The 19,817-nt window shown below is 51.1% G+C and overlaps 6 protein-coding genes across 6 annotated transcripts; 5 read left to right on the top strand and 1 right to left on the bottom strand.

Annotated features, from left to right (window-relative positions):
- Position 1: 1 nt before the first annotated feature.
- Positions 2-1,348, bottom strand: EV422DRAFT_340934 (uncharacterized protein). Its single transcript, XM_053066459.1, has 3 exons — positions 1,103-1,348; positions 344-1,024; positions 2-269 (listed from the first exon to the last, which is right to left on the bottom strand). Exons 1-3 carry the CDS (start codon positions 1,173-1,175, stop codon positions 244-246), a joined length of 780 nt encoding a protein of 259 aa, XP_052920771.1. The 5' UTR covers positions 1,176-1,348; the 3' UTR covers positions 2-243.
- A 385-nt stretch (positions 1,349-1,733) lies between these two features.
- Positions 1,734-4,121, top strand: EV422DRAFT_340826 (peptidase family M50-domain-containing protein). The gene is made up of 6 exons (XM_053066456.1): positions 1,734-2,396; positions 2,460-2,563; positions 2,626-3,041; positions 3,108-3,482; positions 3,567-3,642; positions 3,706-4,121. Exons 1-6 carry the CDS (start codon positions 1,863-1,865, stop codon positions 3,950-3,952), a joined length of 1,752 nt encoding a protein of 583 aa, XP_052920770.1. The 5' UTR covers positions 1,734-1,862; the 3' UTR covers positions 3,953-4,121.
- A 774-nt stretch (positions 4,122-4,895) lies between these two features.
- On the top strand, positions 4,896-10,383 carry EV422DRAFT_341201 (uncharacterized protein). The gene is made up of 13 exons (XM_053066461.1): positions 4,896-4,961; positions 5,181-5,278; positions 5,348-5,582; positions 5,655-5,849; positions 5,912-6,014; positions 6,069-6,158; positions 6,226-6,378; positions 6,439-8,134; positions 8,204-9,347; positions 9,413-9,578; positions 9,634-9,749; positions 9,819-10,211; positions 10,273-10,383. Exons 2-12 carry the CDS (start codon positions 5,226-5,228, stop codon positions 10,137-10,139), a joined length of 4,272 nt encoding a protein of 1,423 aa, XP_052920769.1. The 5' UTR covers positions 4,896-4,961; positions 5,181-5,225; the 3' UTR covers positions 10,140-10,211; positions 10,273-10,383.
- Positions 10,267-11,486, top strand: EV422DRAFT_341247 (uncharacterized protein). The gene is made up of 4 exons (XM_053066462.1): positions 10,267-10,565; positions 10,638-11,014; positions 11,073-11,185; positions 11,248-11,486. Exons 1-4 carry the CDS (start codon positions 10,288-10,290, stop codon positions 11,302-11,304), a joined length of 825 nt encoding a protein of 274 aa, XP_052920768.1. The 5' UTR covers positions 10,267-10,287; the 3' UTR covers positions 11,305-11,486.
- Positions 11,487-11,597: 111 nt separating this feature from the next.
- On the top strand, positions 11,598-13,859 carry EV422DRAFT_501993 (uncharacterized protein; the record flags this gene model as incomplete). The annotated part of the gene is made up of 9 exons (XM_053068239.1): positions 11,598-11,902; positions 12,008-12,107; positions 12,180-12,392; positions 12,492-12,585; positions 12,650-12,859; positions 12,970-13,097; positions 13,197-13,307; positions 13,384-13,530; positions 13,611-13,859. The coding sequence occupies 9 exons, from the start codon at positions 11,598-11,600 to the stop codon at positions 13,857-13,859; spliced, it is 1,557 nt and encodes a 518-aa protein (XP_052920767.1).
- Positions 13,860-14,622: 763 nt separating this feature from the next.
- Positions 14,623-15,807, top strand: EV422DRAFT_548041 (uncharacterized protein). The gene is made up of 3 exons (XM_053071637.1): positions 14,623-14,644; positions 14,865-15,341; positions 15,415-15,807. Exons 2-3 carry the CDS (start codon positions 15,036-15,038, stop codon positions 15,418-15,420), a joined length of 312 nt encoding a protein of 103 aa, XP_052920766.1. The 5' UTR covers positions 14,623-14,644; positions 14,865-15,035; the 3' UTR covers positions 15,421-15,807.
- The last annotated feature ends 4,010 nt before the right edge of the window (positions 15,808-19,817 follow it).

Genomic DNA, 19,817 nt, shown 5'->3' with positions numbered 1-19,817 from the left:
TGGATTCCGTACTTTCAAAAATTCGAGGCCTAGGGTTCTTCCCGAAACAGATTCTACTACGATGCATCCGTACGATACACTGATGGTAAAGTCTAGAAAGTCTGATATATTTTGAGCACAGCCCAAAGGGATCCCAAAAAAAGCGTCGCATGTCTGTGTCCGCAGACTCTATACTACTCGGCAAAATCGCTACGGGCTACAAATTACAAATCTAACCTGCAATGGCCATGAATGTTGATTCGCTCAATGGAAGCACGTATTGCGTAGACCTGGTGAAGGAAGCAGGACGCGATGTGAGCACATTCGCTGCAACGCACTGTCCCACAAAATGATGGGTGCTTACTTTGTTCGTGCACCGGCATTTCGTGTTTCTTGAAGGTGTTCAGCTCCTCACGAATCTGAACCTTCATCTGCGGCGTAAGTTTCCTGAACGTAGCGTTCCCGTCCGGTTTGCGATTATACTCCGACTTCCTGAACGTCGGCAGGACCTCAACCGTCTCTGCGAAGTTCAAGATTCGTCGCTCTCGAAGCTGATCGACATCCGGCCGATCACGCAAACGCGAATCCAACGTGTCCGCCAACTGCGATTTGCGCAGCCTCTCTTGCGCCGCGGCTAATGATGGGTCGACCGAAGTGTTCTTGAGAATGTTCAGCTCCTCCAACGCTTCTTTCTCAGGACGTTTCTTCAGAATCGACTTCATCGCCTCTTTTCGTTCCTCGAAATTGATGGGCCGCTGCAAATCGAGCGGTTGCACCGGTGTCGACCCTCCCTCCGCATCATCGACTAGCTGCTGGATGTTATCGCTGCTTTCGACGCGCAGGATGTTGCGGAGTTTCAGGTCGACCGATGCGGGCCGGTTGCCGATTTTGCGGTTGAGGGTATCCTTCGTCTTTTCGGCCTCCAACGATGCTTTCTGCTGTATGATGTAGTTCGACACGCCTGGCTGCGCTTCGTCTTCGCGCATGATGTTGCGTTGCACGAGCTCGTCTACTCCCTGGCGCCGTGACAATTTCTTTCCCAAATCTGTGAAGGGAACCATCGCAGCGGAAAAAAATCACTACGGTTGAATCGACCTCACGTCAACGACTTCTTCGCACATACCTGAGACCATCTTCCCGAAACCCTTATCGACCCCCGCAGGGAGGTTCTGGTTGCTTTCCTGCATGGTTGCCATGGCTTCAGAGTTGATAACTTGTTCGATAACTTGTGAGTAGGAGGGGAAGAAATTGCGGTGCGTTGTGAGTATTTCCTTCCTGGGTATGCTGCAGTGGCGATTTTCGAATGGCGTGTACGGAAACCTAAATAGAAAAAGCCACGGAGGAGCCTGTCCAAGGCGCAGATAAATAAGCTGCCAGGAGCCGGTTTACTCCTCGGCTGGCGTATCTAAGTTTGGGAAGGCATCTTGTGAGTCCGCGAGGTCTCCGTGTCTCTAAAAATAAACATCTCAAGAGGGCCTGTGCTCAGCGGATAGCTGGTCCGTTGGAGCAGTGTTACTATGTGCACCGTTTTGGCGGGGAAGCTATGCGACTATTGTGGGCTCCACCCTATGCATATCTGACTGTGGGCACTGACGATGTCTTACGCTGGGCGACATTGTCGATGTGGGTTAAACTCGCCTTCGGGGATGTATGTACACTAGGAAAGGGAATTAAATAAACTAATCAGATCCACGTGACCTTGGAATTTCATTTATCGTCGTCTTACGTACCAGAAAAGCACCCCAGAAAGGCACCCCCTGTCAATTGTATAAGAGAAGCCTGACGAAGAACAAGTGGATTCGAATCTGAAGTCCGGTGTGGGAGTGTATCGAACTCAAGGTCCTAGAATCGAGGGCTCATAAGGAATCTGCATCGGAAATGGCATGGCAGTACTGGGCTTTTTTTCCAGCGTGCTCATATTCTGGGCAGTCTTGCGGCTTCTCCTTTTGCGATACTATCCGACTGCCGGTGGCAAGTCTGTAAGCCCTAAACTGCAGCGACGCAGAGGGACCAACAGTAGCTTTTTGCCCACACCTAGCGGAGTGGCCGCGTCTTCGTCCTATCGAAATGCAGCGCAGATCATCAGCAACGTGACGCATTCCTTCGGGCAGATTCACTATGAAACCACTCGCTTGAACCGTGCGTTCGAAACGATTGCGGAACGGTGGCCTAGCTTTTGGAGGAGATGGTTTGCCGTTGGGACGATCGTGGGTACATTGTGTATGGCTGTTGCGCTAGCGACACTCCTGTACGGAAGTAGCTCCGCGCTCTGGAGGATTATTCGCTTTGCATCCGGTCAGGGCAGAGAATCGCGGAATGGGGCGATGGAAGTCGATTTCCGATCGAATGCCACAATGATCTATTCTGCCGGTGGGACATTGGGAAGCAACGTAGCCGGGCCAGGCCTTGTTTCACTGGTTGGTGTGATTTGCCGTTGGACGGGTGCATTGGAAAAGCCCTCACATATGTGAACCATCTAGATCCCTGGCGTAAACCTCCCCATCTCGTCCCTACCATTTTATTTTGGAGCTCTACTCTTTGCCGGCGTAACGCACGAGCTTGGGCACGGAATAGCAGCAATAATGTATGTGGAGAAGCTACGTCTGGTGCTCAGATCCCAATTTGATTATGGTTGCGCCTTTGCAGATACAAGACACCAGTGCAGTCTTCTGGCTTGTTCCTTGCAGCGATATACCCGGGCGCATTCGTCTCGCTGCATGAGCCAAGCCTTTCCCTCCTTGCCCCGCTTCAGAAACTGAACATCATTTGCGCCGGCGTCTTCCACAATGTGGTACTGGGTATCGCCGCTGTGGTAGGATTATATACCTTGGCTGCTGTCCTCTCACCAGCATACATGACCGTGAACGAAGGTGTCGTCGTATTGAACGTCATGTCGGAGTCCCCGTTTGTGGGCCACCTTGCTCCTGGTGCAATGGTTTTCGCGCTGAATGAGGAGCAGATCATGGACGGTATAAATGGATGGGAGAGCACCCTTTGGAATGAAGCTGTGCAACCGCGGATTGAGACCAAGGGTTGGTGTGTCTCAGAGAAGATCCGAAGTGGTAGGTTTTCAGTTGCATACCTTTGTGCCCATGGTATCAAAGTACTCAAGGGTGGGTCTTTCCCAGCAAAACCTCTGGAATGCTGCAGAGTCTCGATCCAGCAGCCCCTTGGTCCCCCGGACGTGAAAGATCAATGCTTCCGATTGATATCATCTCCAAACAGTACCGAAGCCGTCTCTCAGAATCTCACAGCGGCGCCAGATGCCAACCAGCTTTCATGCCTACCGCTGCATTCTGTCATCGAAAAGTCACTTCCTTGCAGCGGTAGCCAAGACTGTGCACCAGGACCCGACAACGACACGCATGGAAAATGTATCACGCCGTATGTCCCACATCCGTCTATCAAAGTTCTTCAACTACGCATACGTAAAGACAGGAGCGACCCTGCATCCACCCGCACGGTCACGTTCCTTGGCGATCCGCAGGAAGTGTGGGAAGGCGGTACGTGTAGTCATCATCTGTCTTATTGATGGCGTGTGTTCGCCAAAGTGTGTCAAAATCTAATCAAATCTATTCGCCCAAAAGTCAAAATCGGCGTTCTAGTACCCCGTGCGTGGATCTTCCCTCTCAGCGGCCCGTACATGATAGAGCAATTCCTCCAGTAAGCTCATCGCTTGCAACCGCCGTACCGTTCCCCTTGCTGCTCTAATATCTCACACTGCAGATTCACGATATCCCTCACGTCGGCCCTCGCAGTCTTCAACATGGTCCCCGCGTTCCAGCTTGATGGATATCACGCGCTCCTAGCCATGACGGACTACGTGTTCGGGTCGTCCTTCCAGCCCACGTCCCTCGCTTCCCAATCGCTCAAGAATCGCATCGTTTGGTGGACGGATCGCGTCTCGCGAATTGCACTCGGTATCGTGATGGTGAATGGGGTGGCTAGTGCTTTGTTGGCCGCAGGCGGGTGAAGGATAGGTATCTCGCATTTATGTACATATCCATCGCATTCACAGTTGAGAAACATCTGCAGCGCTAGTCCAGACCAGTGTGTAGGCTTTGTGTGCGGCTCCAGAGACTTTGGCGTGGCTATGTATCCCCATCGATCAACTTCTCAAGCAGAGAAATGGCTTAATGACACGGCCGAAAATTATTTGCGTCGCTCGCTCTCCGGTGTTGATCGCATAATAACAGATGATGCCTCCAGGCCAGCCGGTTGACATGGTTTCTGGCTCATCGCATATCGCATGGATAGCTTGTCTCGAACCGTTCCATCCCTCGACCCCAATGGAAGGCGTCAGTCCCGTCTCAAGCTCCCAGTATCCCTTCTATCCTGCCCAGTCTATCCTTCGCGGCCTTCATGGTCACCTCAAGCTTACTCAGCCGTTTCCGCAGTACTGTCAATCGATTGACTGCTCCCGAGATAACCTGCCCATCCGTCGGCGGCGTCGTTGACAATAGAAGCTGGAGTTCAGCCGTCAGGCGCTCGATTTGCTCATAGAGATCGCGGTGCGCGTGGCGGAGTTGCAGAACGTTGATGTCAAAGTTGTAAAGGATTGGGAGGACTTGCGAAGAGCCTACTGACGGGTTTGGAGTAGAGCCTGACGCTGTCCCGGTTGTATTCGAACTCGAGGTCATGGGAGTTGGGCCAGTGGATGACATTCCAAGCTGAGGGACGCCGATATGGGTCCTGGCAGCTACAGTACAACGGTCTACGGCCTGTTATGCCTCTTGGAAGGAAGTGGGAAGTGCGTATAAATACCGGCTGCTCAACAGCCTGGGTATAAATCTACACAGTATGTACAGTACAGTTTTGTCCGACCACACTCAACCGACGACGCCGTTTGTGCCAACGATGGTGGATGAGCGAATGCAGCGGATGCTGGCGAACCTGCTGGCGAACCCACGCAGGAACCCACGGAACGCGCTCGCCTCTTCGCCGACAACGCCGACAGCCTTGCACGCCGTCATACAGTACGGGTGGGTGAACTTGAAAACATGCCCGAAGGACAGACTCCTTTGCATAATGAGACGTGGTCCTGGGTTTATCATCTGTATTGAGAGAGTTCGGAAAGGCACCAGAGTCAATACCTTCGTTTTCTTACTGTGTATATAGCTTCGTACTGGATTGGGGCCTAGCAACTTGGCCACCAGTCCTCCAACGTATAAAACACCAACACCATTCGTTCATAATTCCAGGAAACTTTTCTGTGTCCCGTGATTGCATCATAAAGCTCCAAAGTCATGGGAAAAGAGAAAGATAGACGTGCGAAAGGAGTGCAGCCAGCCGCCAGCAGGTATGATCTACTTCCGTTCGACTCAACTGTTTGCCTGGGCTGACCGGCTGTCTTCCGTGACCAAAAAAGTCGGGCGGCTGACCTCCTATCGACGGGAGGGTTCGGATTTGGTGGTGGATTTGTAGGCCCCGCGTTCGGCTCTGGTAGTGACTGGGACTTGAGCAACAAGAACCCAGAAGTAAAGGTTTTATTCAAGAAGTTGGCGAAACGAGACAACACAACCCGGTCGAAAGCTTTGGAGGACCTGTTGGCGTATGTAGAGGATTCAACAGTGGAGGATTTGACCGAGATCATACCGGCCTGGGTAGGTTCTTTCCCTTGGAAGGAAATCGCCTAGATCAGGTTTTGAAAGAGCAATCTTCCGATTCTCCCGCAGGCCAAGATTTATACGCGAATCAGCGGCGATCCAGATCGACGTGTGAGAGAATTGACGGGTGCTGTCCAGCTGAAACTGGTCGGGAAAGTGAAAAAGCAGCTCGCGCCGCACCTCAAGCAGTTGATTGGTCCTTGGTTATGCGCACAGTATGATCCTGTACGAGAGGTGTCTCGGCCCGCGAAGGAAGCCTTTCAGGTGCGGCTCATCCGTGCCTTCGAGATTTGATTTAGAAATATCTGATCTGGAAGCATGTACAGACGGCGTTCGGCGCCAAAAGAGTCGATGTTCTCATCCACTGCAGCGCCGACATATTGGCCTACCTATCCGATGTGCTACTGGAGCAAACCCCCGAAACCCTGAGTAAGTTCGCCTTGGGGGAGTGGCGAGTTCATCGAGCTCACCTTTCTTCCACAGGTGATCCTCGCGTCACTTCACCAGAAGACATGTTGGAGAGATTCAATCGGACGGTGTCAGCCGCGATTCGTGTTCTCGCGGAAATGGGAGGTGCGGTCAGGTCGGATGGGGACAGTCAATGTGGAGTTAGGCTGAAAATCCGCATGTTTTCTATCAGAAACGCTACCGGCAGATGCGTTTACTAGGGTAGAGGCGGATCACGCACGGATTCACCACGAAGGAAAGTTCTGGAAATATCTGAGGCACAATTCGCCGATAGTCCGCCGAGCACTCTACGTCTATATCAAGACAGGGAGCGTTGCTCGAACAGGTGCGGAACAGCGTGGCGAGTAAGTCGGTGCTGTGCAGGAATGCTAATACAAAGACGTAGCTGCTTTCAAGGAAGACTTGACCACTATTGCACCGACTTTCCTGAGGAGTGCGTTTGATGACAAGGACAAAACTACGCACGGCGACTTATGGAATGCGGTCTTGACTTTCCTCAAGACTTTTCCGGAAGCCTGGATGTTGGCGTCCGAGAAGAAGCCACTATTTCCAAAGCTCTACACCTTCCTGCGGAACGGCTGCTACGGTTCTGCCTCATTGTCGTATCCCTGTCTGTTACCTCTTATCGCCATCGTCAAGATACCTGAGGTTCCCGAAGTAGCGAACGACCTTTTGACCGCCATCTGGGCTGGGCTAAGCAGCTCAAACATCGATAAGGCGAGCGTCCCGATTCTCATCGAAGCTTACTACGAGTGCGCCTCCTTCGCAGCTGCGAAATCTACGCGGGTGGGAGAGGATGGCGAATATTCGCCAGAAACGGAGCTGGGCGTGCTTAGACCGTTGAGCGCGTGGTTGCATCCCACCGGTCATCAAGATGTCAGGATCAAACTTCAAGAGGTTGACCTCGCCGGTACGAGTGCCAACCACATCGTCAAGTTGGCACAAGACCGGAATGTCTCTAGCGAATCCTTGCAGCAGTTGATAAATCAAATGCATAACATCCTCAAGCGGGGAATCCAAGCGGAAGCAGATCCAAAAAGTAGTCAGCGATGTGTCGGTTTCCTCGAGAAGCTGTTCAAGCAGGCGAACGACGTGGAAGGCGGGGTTACGCTTGTTGCCGCGCTTCGTGACACACTCAACGAACTGGTGATGGATACCGTGAAAACCTTGGAGTCGGATGTTCCCCCCGGCCAAAGCGCCGCACTTCTTAGGGATCTGGCACATTCTTCCCTATCGGTTTTCGGCAATGGCGACAACGCAACGAGAACGGCAATGTTGGATCTGATTCATCTGTCCTTACCTCGAATAGCAGGCCAAGGGGATCAAGCTTTGACCGATGTTCTGGAAGCTGGGATGGTGTTCATTTGTACGCTACCGCCAGGCGATACCGACTCCTTTCAAATAGGCTGGGGTTCCATGATGGACGTGGTCTTGGGGTTGGAAAGTCCACGTCGACTACGGGCATTGCGTAGCATCGTGCAGAAGGTGGCGCAGTCTAATACTTCCGGCGACTTTGCGGACGACCGGATTAGCAAGGTCGTAGTTGAGGCTGTTAAACAACCACTGTCCGTCGAAATAAAGGAGTTGGTTGACGCCATCCTCGTTGCGGCACTCTCGATTGAGGAGGCGAAGTTTTTGCGGCCGCACGCTATCCGCGACATTTTTGAGCACTTTGAGAATGTCATTGGCAGTGTCACTTCCGCCTTGCTGGTTGGACAGGGTCATGGTGATCACAGAGTTGAGGAGTCTCAAATCGCCAGAGCTCTACATGCACTCCGCAGCCTGCGACTTGTCCTCTCCAATGGTTATCGGTTGCCGTCTGTCGTCAATAAAGCTATCGCTGGAATCATTGCCAATCTGCTACCGCTGGGTCACTTCCAGCCAGAAGATGTGGCTTTTCGAGTTACTGCAGACGCACCAACCGCCAACAGCGCTCTGGAGGATTTGCGATCTGCTGCTACTGAGCTGTGGGAAGTGGACGGTTTGGTGCTCGTACAAGAGGACGGCCTTGCTACGCAGTTCTTAGACGCTGCGATCGCAAAATGGAAGGCTTTGCTGCTGGATGTTACTTATATCGGCCGGTAAGTTCCAATGACGGTGCCTTCGAAGTAATTGATGATCTGATGTTGACACGTAACTCTGATTGATAGGGCGGAAGACATAGTCGAGTACATGCAAGACATCTGGCTCTTGTGCAAAGACAACGAGTCTCGCAAGCGAGAGATCTTTCTGGCAGCACTGCCAAATCAAAATGAATGGCTGGCACTTAGCAAATCATTCCAAAACAGCAGTGTTCTACTGAGGATCGTGGATCCTTTGAAGGTCTCGGGCGAAGAAGCTGTCTCGAGCAGTTCACCTGACTTGCAATTGGATCACCATGACCTGACCGTATATGCGCGCGTCACAGCGGTTGCGGCTCGGATTCTGAGTTCCTATGCCACTCACATTCCCCGACAAAGTACCGATGAAAAGCTCACACACGCCATCGTTGAGCTACTACGGGCGAAAACGCTTTGCCGCAATATGACTTTGCTGAGAATCAGTCACCCGTGGGGACCTTACGCTTCTCCGCCATACGTGGATACGGAGAAAGACGTTACCGAGATCATTACTGCTTTAGGCGATTTCGACTTCGGGAACTTGAGCTGGCATGAAACTTTAACAAAGGAGCTTCTTGGGACATCGACCGAATCGTCGCTCGACCTTGTGCAGTCTCTAATCATCTATGCGTACAGAGCCAGCCTTTCAGCGGATGGGGACGGCTATCTTGGAGCCGCAACGCTGGTCCTGGAGTCAGTGTTCGATTCATCGACTGTAGCAGAGGCCGCTGCCGATCACTGGCTTGCATTTGTTGTTCGAGAATCCCAAGGGCCTACGAGCGGCAGTTTGACAAAGCTCGTCATTGGCGGCATTGTATCGAAGGCTTCTTTGGAGGCTCTGAAGAAACGTGCACTGGAGCTGGCACAAATACTGATGAAAGCTGATACAAGTACATTCCCTTCGGTTGTCGAGCGCACCCTACCTCTCCTCAACAACCTACTGGGATTGTATGCTCGGGCCGATGACGACGTGGAAGCCGGGAACGTTTGCAAGTTGTTGACCAACGGTCCTGCATTGGAACTCGTTAGACGACTTAGGTGGTGGTATGACCAGGCTGCGGTACGAGAAAATCTGAACGCACAGCACAATGTTCACCGTCACGTCGCCGTGTTACTCCGAGGCATTGTCGCGGAAGTCGATGTCGGGATCAATCTTGGTGGCTTCATCGTCGAGTGGTACAGCAACCTCATTCACGTAAGTCGTATGCTGCTGACCGGGCGAAAATCTCCCTCTGATACCACGACACGCTTCCAACATAGTCGTTGAAGTCGGACGATGAGCAGACGTCTGTAACGCTGTTCAACGCGCTGCTACTTCATGGCATGCTGCTCACGAAACGTAATGTGTACCCTGACACGTATAAAACCCTGGAAAGCGTCGAAGAGAGCATACGAAGCGCACATCTCAAACTGTTCCTTCAAGAGGGTGAGTCTCGGGTAACAAGTTTGGCCATCGATATCATGCTCATCTCTCCGAGCAGCGGAATACGGTCACATGCCCATAGCAGAACCACGCATACGCTTGCAGAACCTATTACGGGATGAGGTGTTGTCGGTCAAAGCCAAGAAACTTGTGGACCACCAGGCTGCTGATGCGGTAAGTCAACTTGATATTACAGTCACGACCGTGTCGGAAGAGACTCAACCGGCGCGGTAACTTCAATAGTTGTACAAGATGCTCTTCATCGCCAGTTCCGGGATGCAAACGGCGGCATATGTCCTTCTGCGTCGCTTGAACATTGACCTCGTGCAGACGACATCACTCCGGATTGAAATGAAAGGAACTATCCAGCGCGACGAAATTGATTCGGAAATGCCTATTGGAACCGAGATGCTACCCACTCCTATCTTGACCGCTTTTGCCAAAGACATTCCGGAAATGGTGCATGATGGGGAAGACCTCGACACTCATAGTGATGCAGTCACGGTAAATATGTCAGATTGCCGCACAGTTCCAAACAATCCTCGCATTCACCATGCACGATGATTTCAGGCCAGATTCGATTTGTTGGGGCTGTTCCTCAATGCCATGGTTATGTTCGATCATTTGCAGGATTCGGTAATGTACACGTTGCCAACTTCTTCGTCAAGAACATCTGTGCTGACCTTTAGACCAACAGACGTACGAGCTGAAGATGATGTACATTGCGCAAGTACGGAGTGCCAATGTGATCCCCAAGCTACTCGAGCACATCTTTATCGTTCTGGGCGTCGGATGGTCAAGATCACCATTTGATCTCACTCCTTGGGAATTCGATGAATACGACGTCTCAGGATTTGATATCACATCGGATGTGGCGTTCCAGCTACTCGCGGCCCATCTCTATTGGCGTTGCCTACGGAACACTCCCTCACTGGTGAGAATTTGGTGGGCCGAGTGCAAGTCCAGGCAATTGACGCTTGCCGTGGAAAGGTGCGTGACGTCGACGCGGTCCGTAGTTCGACGAGTCTTCGGCCCAACTCATCGAGTTTTGTCTTTCGATAGCTACACCGAGAGGTTCTTCAGCCCGATCCTCATTCGCACCGAAGTCAAATCCGTACAAAGAATGAATAAATCGGACTTAGAAGAGACGACGGTTAGAATCAACAAGGCCGGGAATGAAGTTTCTGCCGTCTTCACGGTGGAAGAAGCAGTGCTGGAAATGGTCATTCGACTACCGAGCAACTTCCCCTTACGCCATGTCGAGGTTGATAGTGGGTCAGGGGCAGGATCCACTGCTGCCGGTGGCAGGGCGGCTGGAATCAGCGAGTCCAGATGGCGAGCTTGGCTGTTGAGTGCCAGCGCCGTCATCGTATCTCAGAATGGAAGCATTGCTGACGCAGTCAAACTGTACGCCAAGAACATCACCTTACACTTCGAAGGTAGTATGACACATCGCGGTTTTGGTGAACCTTCCCAGACGTTAATCATCCATTCCAGGCGTCGAGGACTGTGCAATTTGCTATTCGGTGATTGGGGCGATTGATCGGACACTGCCAACAAAGCAATGCAAGACGTGCAAACATAAGTTTCACTCCAGTTGTCTCTTCAAGGTGAGTATATACTTCCATGCCTGCCTAGCGGGATGCGTCATGACCCTATCCGCCTTTCCTAGTGGTTCCGCACAAGCAATCAATCAACCTGCCCACTTTGTCGTCAGCCAACCTTCTGAGGAGTGTGTTGTTCATCTTGCGATCACCTGCTACATATACAGTATATTAGGTCGATAGGCTTGGATCCCGTAGACTAGATTGTTATAGAGATGAGAAGGCTGTAAGGGTTACGCGCTGTCGATTTTTGCTGTCATTTTTTCGCAAACTCCGAATCCATTTTCGTAGTTATTCATCAAAGTAAGGTTGTTTTACCCCTCCAGCAGGAGGCGATAGTACCACTTTCGGATTGCTAGCACGTTTGACGATTACACACAGAGTTCCCTTTTCCGTTCCTGACGAGGGTGAGCCAGCCATGGTTCCTCCAGCCGCCACCACTCTTCCACCGCTCCGCCTTCTCACCGGCGGGACACTCACCCCCGTGCCCGATTTTACAACCGAGCATGACAGCGACAACGATTCAGTGCTGCAGGGTCATTACCTCCGGTTTCAAAGAACTTTGCTAACTGCCGTGGATGCCCGTGTTCAGGATCTTGAAGCCAAACTTCGAGAGAATGAGCATGCGGTGGCATTGACAGGGGAGGAGAAGCAGGCGGTCGGAGTGGAACTTTATAAGGCCAAGAAGGAGATCGGACGGCTTAATGATGGCCTTGGCAAGGTGTAAGTTGCTCGGTAGCCTGTGAGCAGACCTACATCATGGCTTTTTCACCGAGGAATACGGACGACCGGGAAAGGCAAAAATTCACACATGCCTGCCCAATCCAGGCAGTCTATTCTGCAGTATAGCGAAAATGGCCGCAAAGTCTTGGAAACGGATAGGGAGGCAGCCGAGCGAGAAATTGCTAGAATGATGCAAGCGAACCGGGTATGATATGCGCCGGGACGTCGTCGCGAACCATCGCTCCGTGCTTATTCTGATGTTCTTGCGAACTGTCAGCATGTGAGCAGCTCCCTAGAAATCACTCGGCGACAGCTGGACGACTCTTCTACAAAGCTGAGTCAGATGAACGAAGTCAACGCTGCATATTTCTCTAGTATCAAAGTGCAAAGACGAGTGGAGGAAAAACTGAAGAAAGAGCTCGAACTGGCAGAGGAAAGAAGAAAAGCCGCTGAGGTTGAAACAGAGGAAATGAAAAAGAAGTTCGAAGAGGTAAGGGCTTTTGAAATGCTGCGTGGATATGACTGTGTGGGTGAGCATCTTACTGAAAGTGTGAGATGGTTTTTTCCGTCCGTATTCATACTGGATTAGCTTGCAAAGAGCAAGAAGGAAGTGGAGGAGACTTTGACCTTGCAGAGGAGCGAAACGACAATGGCGCAAGGAGCACTCCACAAAATGCACAAAGGTTCAACGACGTTTTCCTCGTCCACTGCCCGCACCGGTAGACTGACGGCAGCTCCCTCACACAGAGATTGCTGATTTGACTACGTCAAACCGGGTCCTTTCAAAGCAATGGGAAGAGTCGATTTCTGCCATGGCGAAACGAGACATGACCTTTCAAACTGTAAATGATAGTAAAGAGAAGATGGTGGTTGAGGTTGCGGATGCCAACAGCGAGATCAGAGCGCTGAAGAAGGAAAAGGCGGAGGTGGAAAGGAGACTGCGAGACAAGGAGCTCGGTAAGTCGAATCATGCGGATTTGAACTGCCCGCCACGATGTCTGGTACAACCGTCAGCCGAACCACCGTCTCATTCACATATAACCCCCCGTATTCGTCAGAGTGCACAGGATTATCCGACAACCTCTCCACCCTCCGAACATCTCTCTCGTCGAGCGACACCAAAGGGCGCGACCTTCGCAGCGAACTGGTTGAGGCGCAAGTAGCCGAATCCCTATACAAGCAACAATTGGACAAAGTTTCCAAACAACATGAGGTAGGTTACAGGTGCTTTTTTAAGTTTGATTTCGGCAACGGGATTCAAGACTGAGGAAGCTTATCAGAATATTACATGTAGCTTGCAGTGGATGAGCTGCAGCGCAAATCGGAAATGGTGTCAGATCTGAAATCGAGACTGGAGAGTGTCAAACAAGAGTTTGAGAACAAATTACGAAACGATGTTTTGCTGGTAAGAGATCTGGAAAGTGGGAGGGACCTTTGTCACCCGAGATTGTCCCTCCCGACCTGAACGTGGCGACCCCCAGAACGTGGCGAAACGTGAAGAACAATTTGAATCCTGGGCCACCACGGAGGTCGAAGCGGTTACTCGAGACGAGGAGAACAAAACGACTCTGCTACGGAGGGAACAAGCACAACTTCGCTTGGAAAACAACACGCTACAAGAGACAATCGTGAGCACACCTCCACGCTTTGACCGACGGCTTTTGTCGTTGGCATCTACTCACGGCGGATATGTCTTTTCTAATCGCAGCGCGAACTACGCCATCAGCTCACCGTGGCAAATGAGCGGTACGAGCATATCAATGGGCACTACAGTCGTCTTTATGACGAGTCGAAGCACATCATCTACTCTCTCGAAAAAAAAGAGCACGATGTAAATGCTCTCAAAGGACGACTAGCAGAAAATGTCCGAGGTAAGAACGCCTCCCCATGTACCCCTTTGCTGTATTCCCAGCTGAAATCGGAATGTTTCCTTGCTCGCTGCGGAATCAGAGGATAAAACTGTAGAGCATCAGCTGGAGCTGCAGGGAATGCTGAAGGAGTTGAAGCTTGCAAAAGCCGAGAACGAAAGACTACAAAATCTGTGGCTGCAATCTCAAAAGCTGAATCTGAAGCGAAAAGAAGATATGGGACAAATGGCGGACGATAACTCATTCATGAAGGTACAGTCTCTCTCTGAAACCGTATCAGAGCAGATTCATTTCGGTCTTTAACCACACACTGCGGCAGACTGAACTGGGCATAACGGCGACGATTCGTCACAAAACAGAAGCCGAAACATTGACGGCGAAAGAGGAGGCGTTCGACAATAAAATGGAAGCTGCAAAGTTGTATGGAGAATTGAAGCGATTACAACCACTTGTTCATTCCCTCCAAAAAAAGAATGTACGTCTTCAGATTGAGCTCATCGCAAGCTCTGGAATTGCTCAATAGCGCTTTCACCTCACGTTGCCTCAGACTGCCCTTGAAAAGCAACTACTGGAAGCTCGGATTGCCTTGGAAGAAGCGGAGGTCAATCGCACGGTAGGCTCATACCAAACACTCGCGCGAGGGATTCAATGGCAAGCTCACTCACAGCTCTCCGCTGTGCTTGTATCGAAGACATCAACGACGATGCTCAAAACTGAAATCAGGCGTCTCCAGCATCAGAAGTCCATCACCAACCAAGCGCGTCAAACCGATGAGCGCGCTACTCACGGATTGGAACGCAAGTACGTGCTGGCCCGCGAAATGGTGGACAAATTGAAGAATGAACGACATATCTTGTTGAAAACCTGTGCGGATCTGAAGGCGAAATACAAAGATGCCAGCAGACGATGGAATGAGCTAAAAGCCTGGGTCGAGCCGCGGCGGGGAACAACAGGACCGGGTGATGGAGTAGGGGAGCGTGGTAAACCGGCTTGGGCAAGTCTAGCAAGTACTCCGATTGGAAATGGGCCGGGAGATCGATCAGCTAGAGAGCCGCCCCCTAGCTTGTCGAATTCGGGTGGTGAGGGCAGCGTACCATCATGTTCAATCTCGGTCCTTTGCTCACGAGCTCTTCAAATTGCCAGGTTCAAGTACAGAAGACCCTAATCGAGGTCCTTTACTCGATGACGTTCCAAATCTGGAATCGTGGCGTCTCAAAATAGAGCGCCTGTCAAGAGAGCGAGAGTATTTGAGCAACGAGAAAGAAATGTTGCAACGCAAGATAGACGAGTTGCAGTCCTCTCTTACCACGCAACAATCGCGGTATACGGCAATTCAAGCTCAACTGCGAAATTTGGAGCGTGAACGTGATAATCATGCAACACAAATCACTCACCTGCAAAGTCGGTGTACAAGGGCCCAGAAAGTGGCGGCGCACTTGGAGAGACAGTATCGGGAGGCAAGACCAAATGTTAAGATCGACTATCTGATGATTTCGGGCAACCATGGAGGCGGACCAACCGGAGTAGATAGTGAGCCAAGCACTCAGCTCTTGGCAGCACTGTTACCCAGGGTAAGGAGGCGAGCGTTGCGATTGGCAGTACAGTCTCTACCAACTTGTTTTTGTTGCTCATGCGCCTCTTCAGGACTGATATACTAGTTTGCCGCTCTTCATCCGGAACACTTTCGTGAACGATTATAATCACACCGCATGTACATAGTACTCCCGCGGCTATCAAGCGCTGTAGACCGTATTAGCAGGCGTTCGCCAGCAGGGCGGTTCAAAATCAGGTGCGAGGTACTTGCTGAGCACAATGAAGACTACGTAATGATGTGACGACGTGCACATCCATGCGTGTTGTAAGCAGTAAAGCATTATTTAAGGCAGGATCATTTTGAAAGTCTCGGTGGCCAAGTCCTTGGATACCGTTACCCTTTAGGCATTGACGGTAGAGTTAGGTTACCACATCCATGGAGACACCTGGCTCCATGTGTTGAGAGAGGTTCCCATCTTGTAAAGAAATGCAACGTACTCCTTCGCAAGCCATTTGCGGTACATGGCTAACAATCCTTTTAAGGCTCTGCAGCCCCTAAGGGCATTCCAGCTCCCAGATGCGTGAAGTCCGGCATGGGCAGGGGTTTGGTGAGCACCTCAGCTATCATCTCCTTCGTCAGGCAGTACTTGAGTGTAACGGACTTGTGTGCGACTTGTTCACAAATGAAGTGATATCTGATGTTGATGTGCTTGGTTTGGGCATAATGAACTGGGTTTATCGCAAGGGCCATGGCACCTTGGTTGTCTTCCCAGACGCCTGTGGGACTATGGTCAAGGTCTGTGTTGTCATGATGCTTGCGAAGATCCTTGAGTAGGCATCTGAGCCACATGGCTTCCTTACAGGCATCTGTAAGTGCCTTATTTTCGCCTTTGGTGCTGGAGAGTGCCATGGTGCGATGTTTGCGTGGTTTCCAGCTGAGTAGACCTCCAAAGGTGAAGAAGTATCCTGTGGTTGGCTTGCGAATGTCTGGACGACCTCCCCAGTCTCAGTCTGACCATCCCACAAATTTGGGAGGTCCTTGGATCGCAGCAAGTCAAAGTTGATGGTGTTTGGTAGCTTTGATGGCTTTCCAGTGTACTTTGCCCAGGTTGGCTAAGAACTGGCTCACAGCTCCTACTGCGCGAGCTATGTCTGGTGTTGTACCAATCATTGTGTGGATCAGACTGCCTACAACAGCTCGGTAGTCTGAAGTTCCTCTGCCATGAAGTGGTTCAGGTCAAGTCTCTTGTTGCTCAAAAGTATCAAATCGTCGACGTAGAGGATCAGGATGAGTGGCCATCCCTCACAGAGTCTGATATAGATGCACTGGTCAGAATCAAGTTGTATGAAGCCTTTCTCGATGAGAGTGCTGTGGATTTTGATGTTCCATTCCCTGGGGGCTTGTTTGGGACCATAGAGGGTCTCCTTGAGTTTAAGCTCCAGATGCTCTTCTCCTGGCTTGATGAAGCCTGGTGGCTGCTTCACATAGATCTCCTCACTGAGGGTTGGGTTCAGGAATGCAGTGGATAAGTCCATTTGGTCCATTTCAAGGTCTTGAGCTGCTCCCCATGACAGGAGAAGTCTTATGGTGTTGAACTTGGCTACTGGAGCAAGGTTTGATGGTAGTCAACTCCGTCTTGTTGTGAGCAGGCCTGGGCGACTAGTCTGACCTTGTAACGTTCAATACTGCCATCAGCATTCATCTTGATCTTGTAGGTTCACTTGCAGCCAAGGAAGTTGCGACTTGATTCACATTGTTGGCTTGAGCTAGCCCTCATTCGAGTCTTTGGCACTTGTTTTTCCAATTCCCTTCAATGGCGCAGGGATGGCACGTTCCCTTCTTGCTGGCAAACCTAGCTGAGCCCCGAGCCTCCTGCTGGTGCCCCGCAGCCCGAACAAAGGCATTTCTAGTCGATCTGACTGGTTTTGAGTTCTCCTTGTGCCTAGCTTTTTTGTTTAGAAGCCTGGCCATCAAGAACTCCATCTCTGAACCAAGCCATCCCTGAACATGCCTCCCCTGTGGGAGCACTTTGTAGCACTCCCGTCCATACCTGGCATCAGAGACTCGGTCATCTGAATGCCCAGCATGTTTAGAAGCTCATCAACTGCTACCAACGCGACATCAGAGTCACCGGACACCCTGATGGTCACATCTGTGAAGTCTGCACGCGCTCCAAGCAGTCCAGAGCACCCTTTACGCTCTACCCGAGCCACGGAAGGACTGGCACTCATCCACACTGACCTCCGTGTGCCAATGAGGATGTCTACCTTTGGAGGCTGCACCTATTTCGCATCATTCATTGATGACAACTCCAGAATCATCTGGGTCAAGCTCCTCAGCAAGAAAGACAACACCTTTGATGCATGGGAGGAGTACAAGGCTCTTGACAAAGGAGGCGAATACCAAATCTACCCAGTTCGCTGTTGTCCTCAGAAAGGCTGGAACCCAACACCAGCGTGCTTCTACCGACACCTCACAGCCGAATGGAGCAGCGGAACATATGAATCGAACTCTAGTCAAAATGGTATGCTGCCTACTCACTCAGGCTGGTCTCAGACACAAAGACTGGGGAGAAGCTCTGCTTGCAGCCATGATATCTGAAATCGCGGCCCTATGGTTGCCGTCGACAACTTTAAGACACCATATGAAGTCTTCTTTGGTCGCAAGCCCATCCTCCTTCATCTCAGAGTGTTTGGATGCATAGCCCATGCTATGGTACTCAAGAAAAACCGAGGAAAAGTGGACAACAAAGCCAGGAAGTGCCTCTTTCTCGGCTATAGTTCTTCCAGCAAAGCCTGGAGGCTCCAGTCACTCGAACCCAATGATCAGGGCGCCATTATCGAATCCAGAGACGTCCAGTTCAATGAGAACAAGTTCTACAACAGCCTGGACAACGAAGATACACATGAAGACACGTCAGATCGCTCCTATGACAGCTTAGCGAGCTTTGAATTCGATCCTGAGCCTGACAACATTGTATCGCGCGCACCCAAGCCTACAGGCAACACTGAATTACGCTCGCACGCTGCAGAGGGGGATTCTGAGCTTCCTGACGTGTCTCCCAACCCACAACCTGACCGTGAGTAATGGGCAGAGGCCCCAGAGGACCTAGATGACCAGGAAGATGACGACTTGGTGCATTATGGACACATCACATGCTCCCAGAGCACTCGAGTGCGCCAAAGCAACCTTGCCTATGCTCCGGCAACCAAAGTACTGCACCCAGAGCCCAAAACCTTCAGGCAAGCTCTAAACTCGAATGCTTCAGCCAGGTGGAAGGAAGTCATGGATGCTGAATACGCATCCCTGGTCAAGAACGGCACCCAGGAGCTCTGTCCAGCACCCAAAGATCGCAACTTTGTCTGCTGCAAGTGGATTTACCACAATCAAGATGAATGCTGATATGGCAGTATCGAACGCTACAAGGCCAGACTAGTTCCACAGGGCTTCTCACACAAGAATAGGGAGTCGACTACAACAAAACCTTTGCTCCAGTAGTCAAGTTGGACACCGTCAGATGTCCGCTCTCATGGGGAGCACCCAAACTTCCCAAAATGGACCAATTGGACATTTCCACCGCATTCCTGAACCAAATGCTCAGTGAAGAAATCTATATGAAGCAGCCACCCGGCTACATCAAGCCTGAGCTGAGCTAGTTGGAAAGCAAATTTAGCCCCATATAATTTAAGTAGGTATTTTCGCACACTATAGTCTTCAACAAGCTCCAAGGGAATGGAACACCGGATTTTATGGCACACTTCTTGGGAAAGGCTTCAACCGCCTTGATTCAGACCACTGCATCTACATCAGACTCTTTGAGGGATGGCTCTTTGTTCTAGACCTCTCTCTCGATGATCTCATACTTTTGAGCAACACGAGACTCGATCTTGACCATTTCAAAGCCAACCAACTTCAGAAGGCGTATGAAATGCGCGACCTTGGTGCCCCACACTACTTTCTGGGCCTCCTAGTCACCAGAGACCGAGCCAAACGAATCCTGACGCTTGCCCAGACTGGGTCAATAGAAAAATAGCTTGAAACATACGGCCTGGTCGATTGCAAGCTGGGAGCCACACCCAGTGCTGTAGGAAGCCCTCTCACCAAAGAAATGGTACCTCAGACGTCTGAAGAGACTGCACAGATGCACACCACGCCCTATCGAGCCATTGTAGGCAGTCTGATCTACGCGACGATTGGGACAACACCAGAAATCACTCAAGCAGTCGGAGCTGTGAGCAAGTTCTTGGCCAATCCGGGCAAAGGGGACTGGAAAGCTGCCAAACACATTCTAGCCTATCTGAAGACGACCAAACACCATCAACTTGGACTTGGTGTGATTCAAGGACCTCCCAAACTCTTTGCGTGGCCAGACTCAGACTGGGGAGGTTGCCCAAACACCAGACGATCGACAACAAGATAGAAGCTCCAGGAAAGAAGCTCCAGAATCCTATAAAAGGCAGACGTGTTGCCCATCCCCTCTCTTCACTTTACCCTCTTCAATACACATCTTTCT

This window comes from Fimicolochytrium jonesii, assembly GCF_025526975.1.
Source record: "Fimicolochytrium jonesii strain JEL569 chromosome Unknown EV422scaffold_45, whole genome shotgun sequence".
Taxonomy (NCBI): domain Eukaryota; kingdom Fungi; phylum Chytridiomycota; class Chytridiomycetes; order Spizellomycetales; family Powellomycetaceae; genus Fimicolochytrium; species Fimicolochytrium jonesii.
This window is presented reverse-complemented; position numbering and strand designations above follow the sequence as displayed.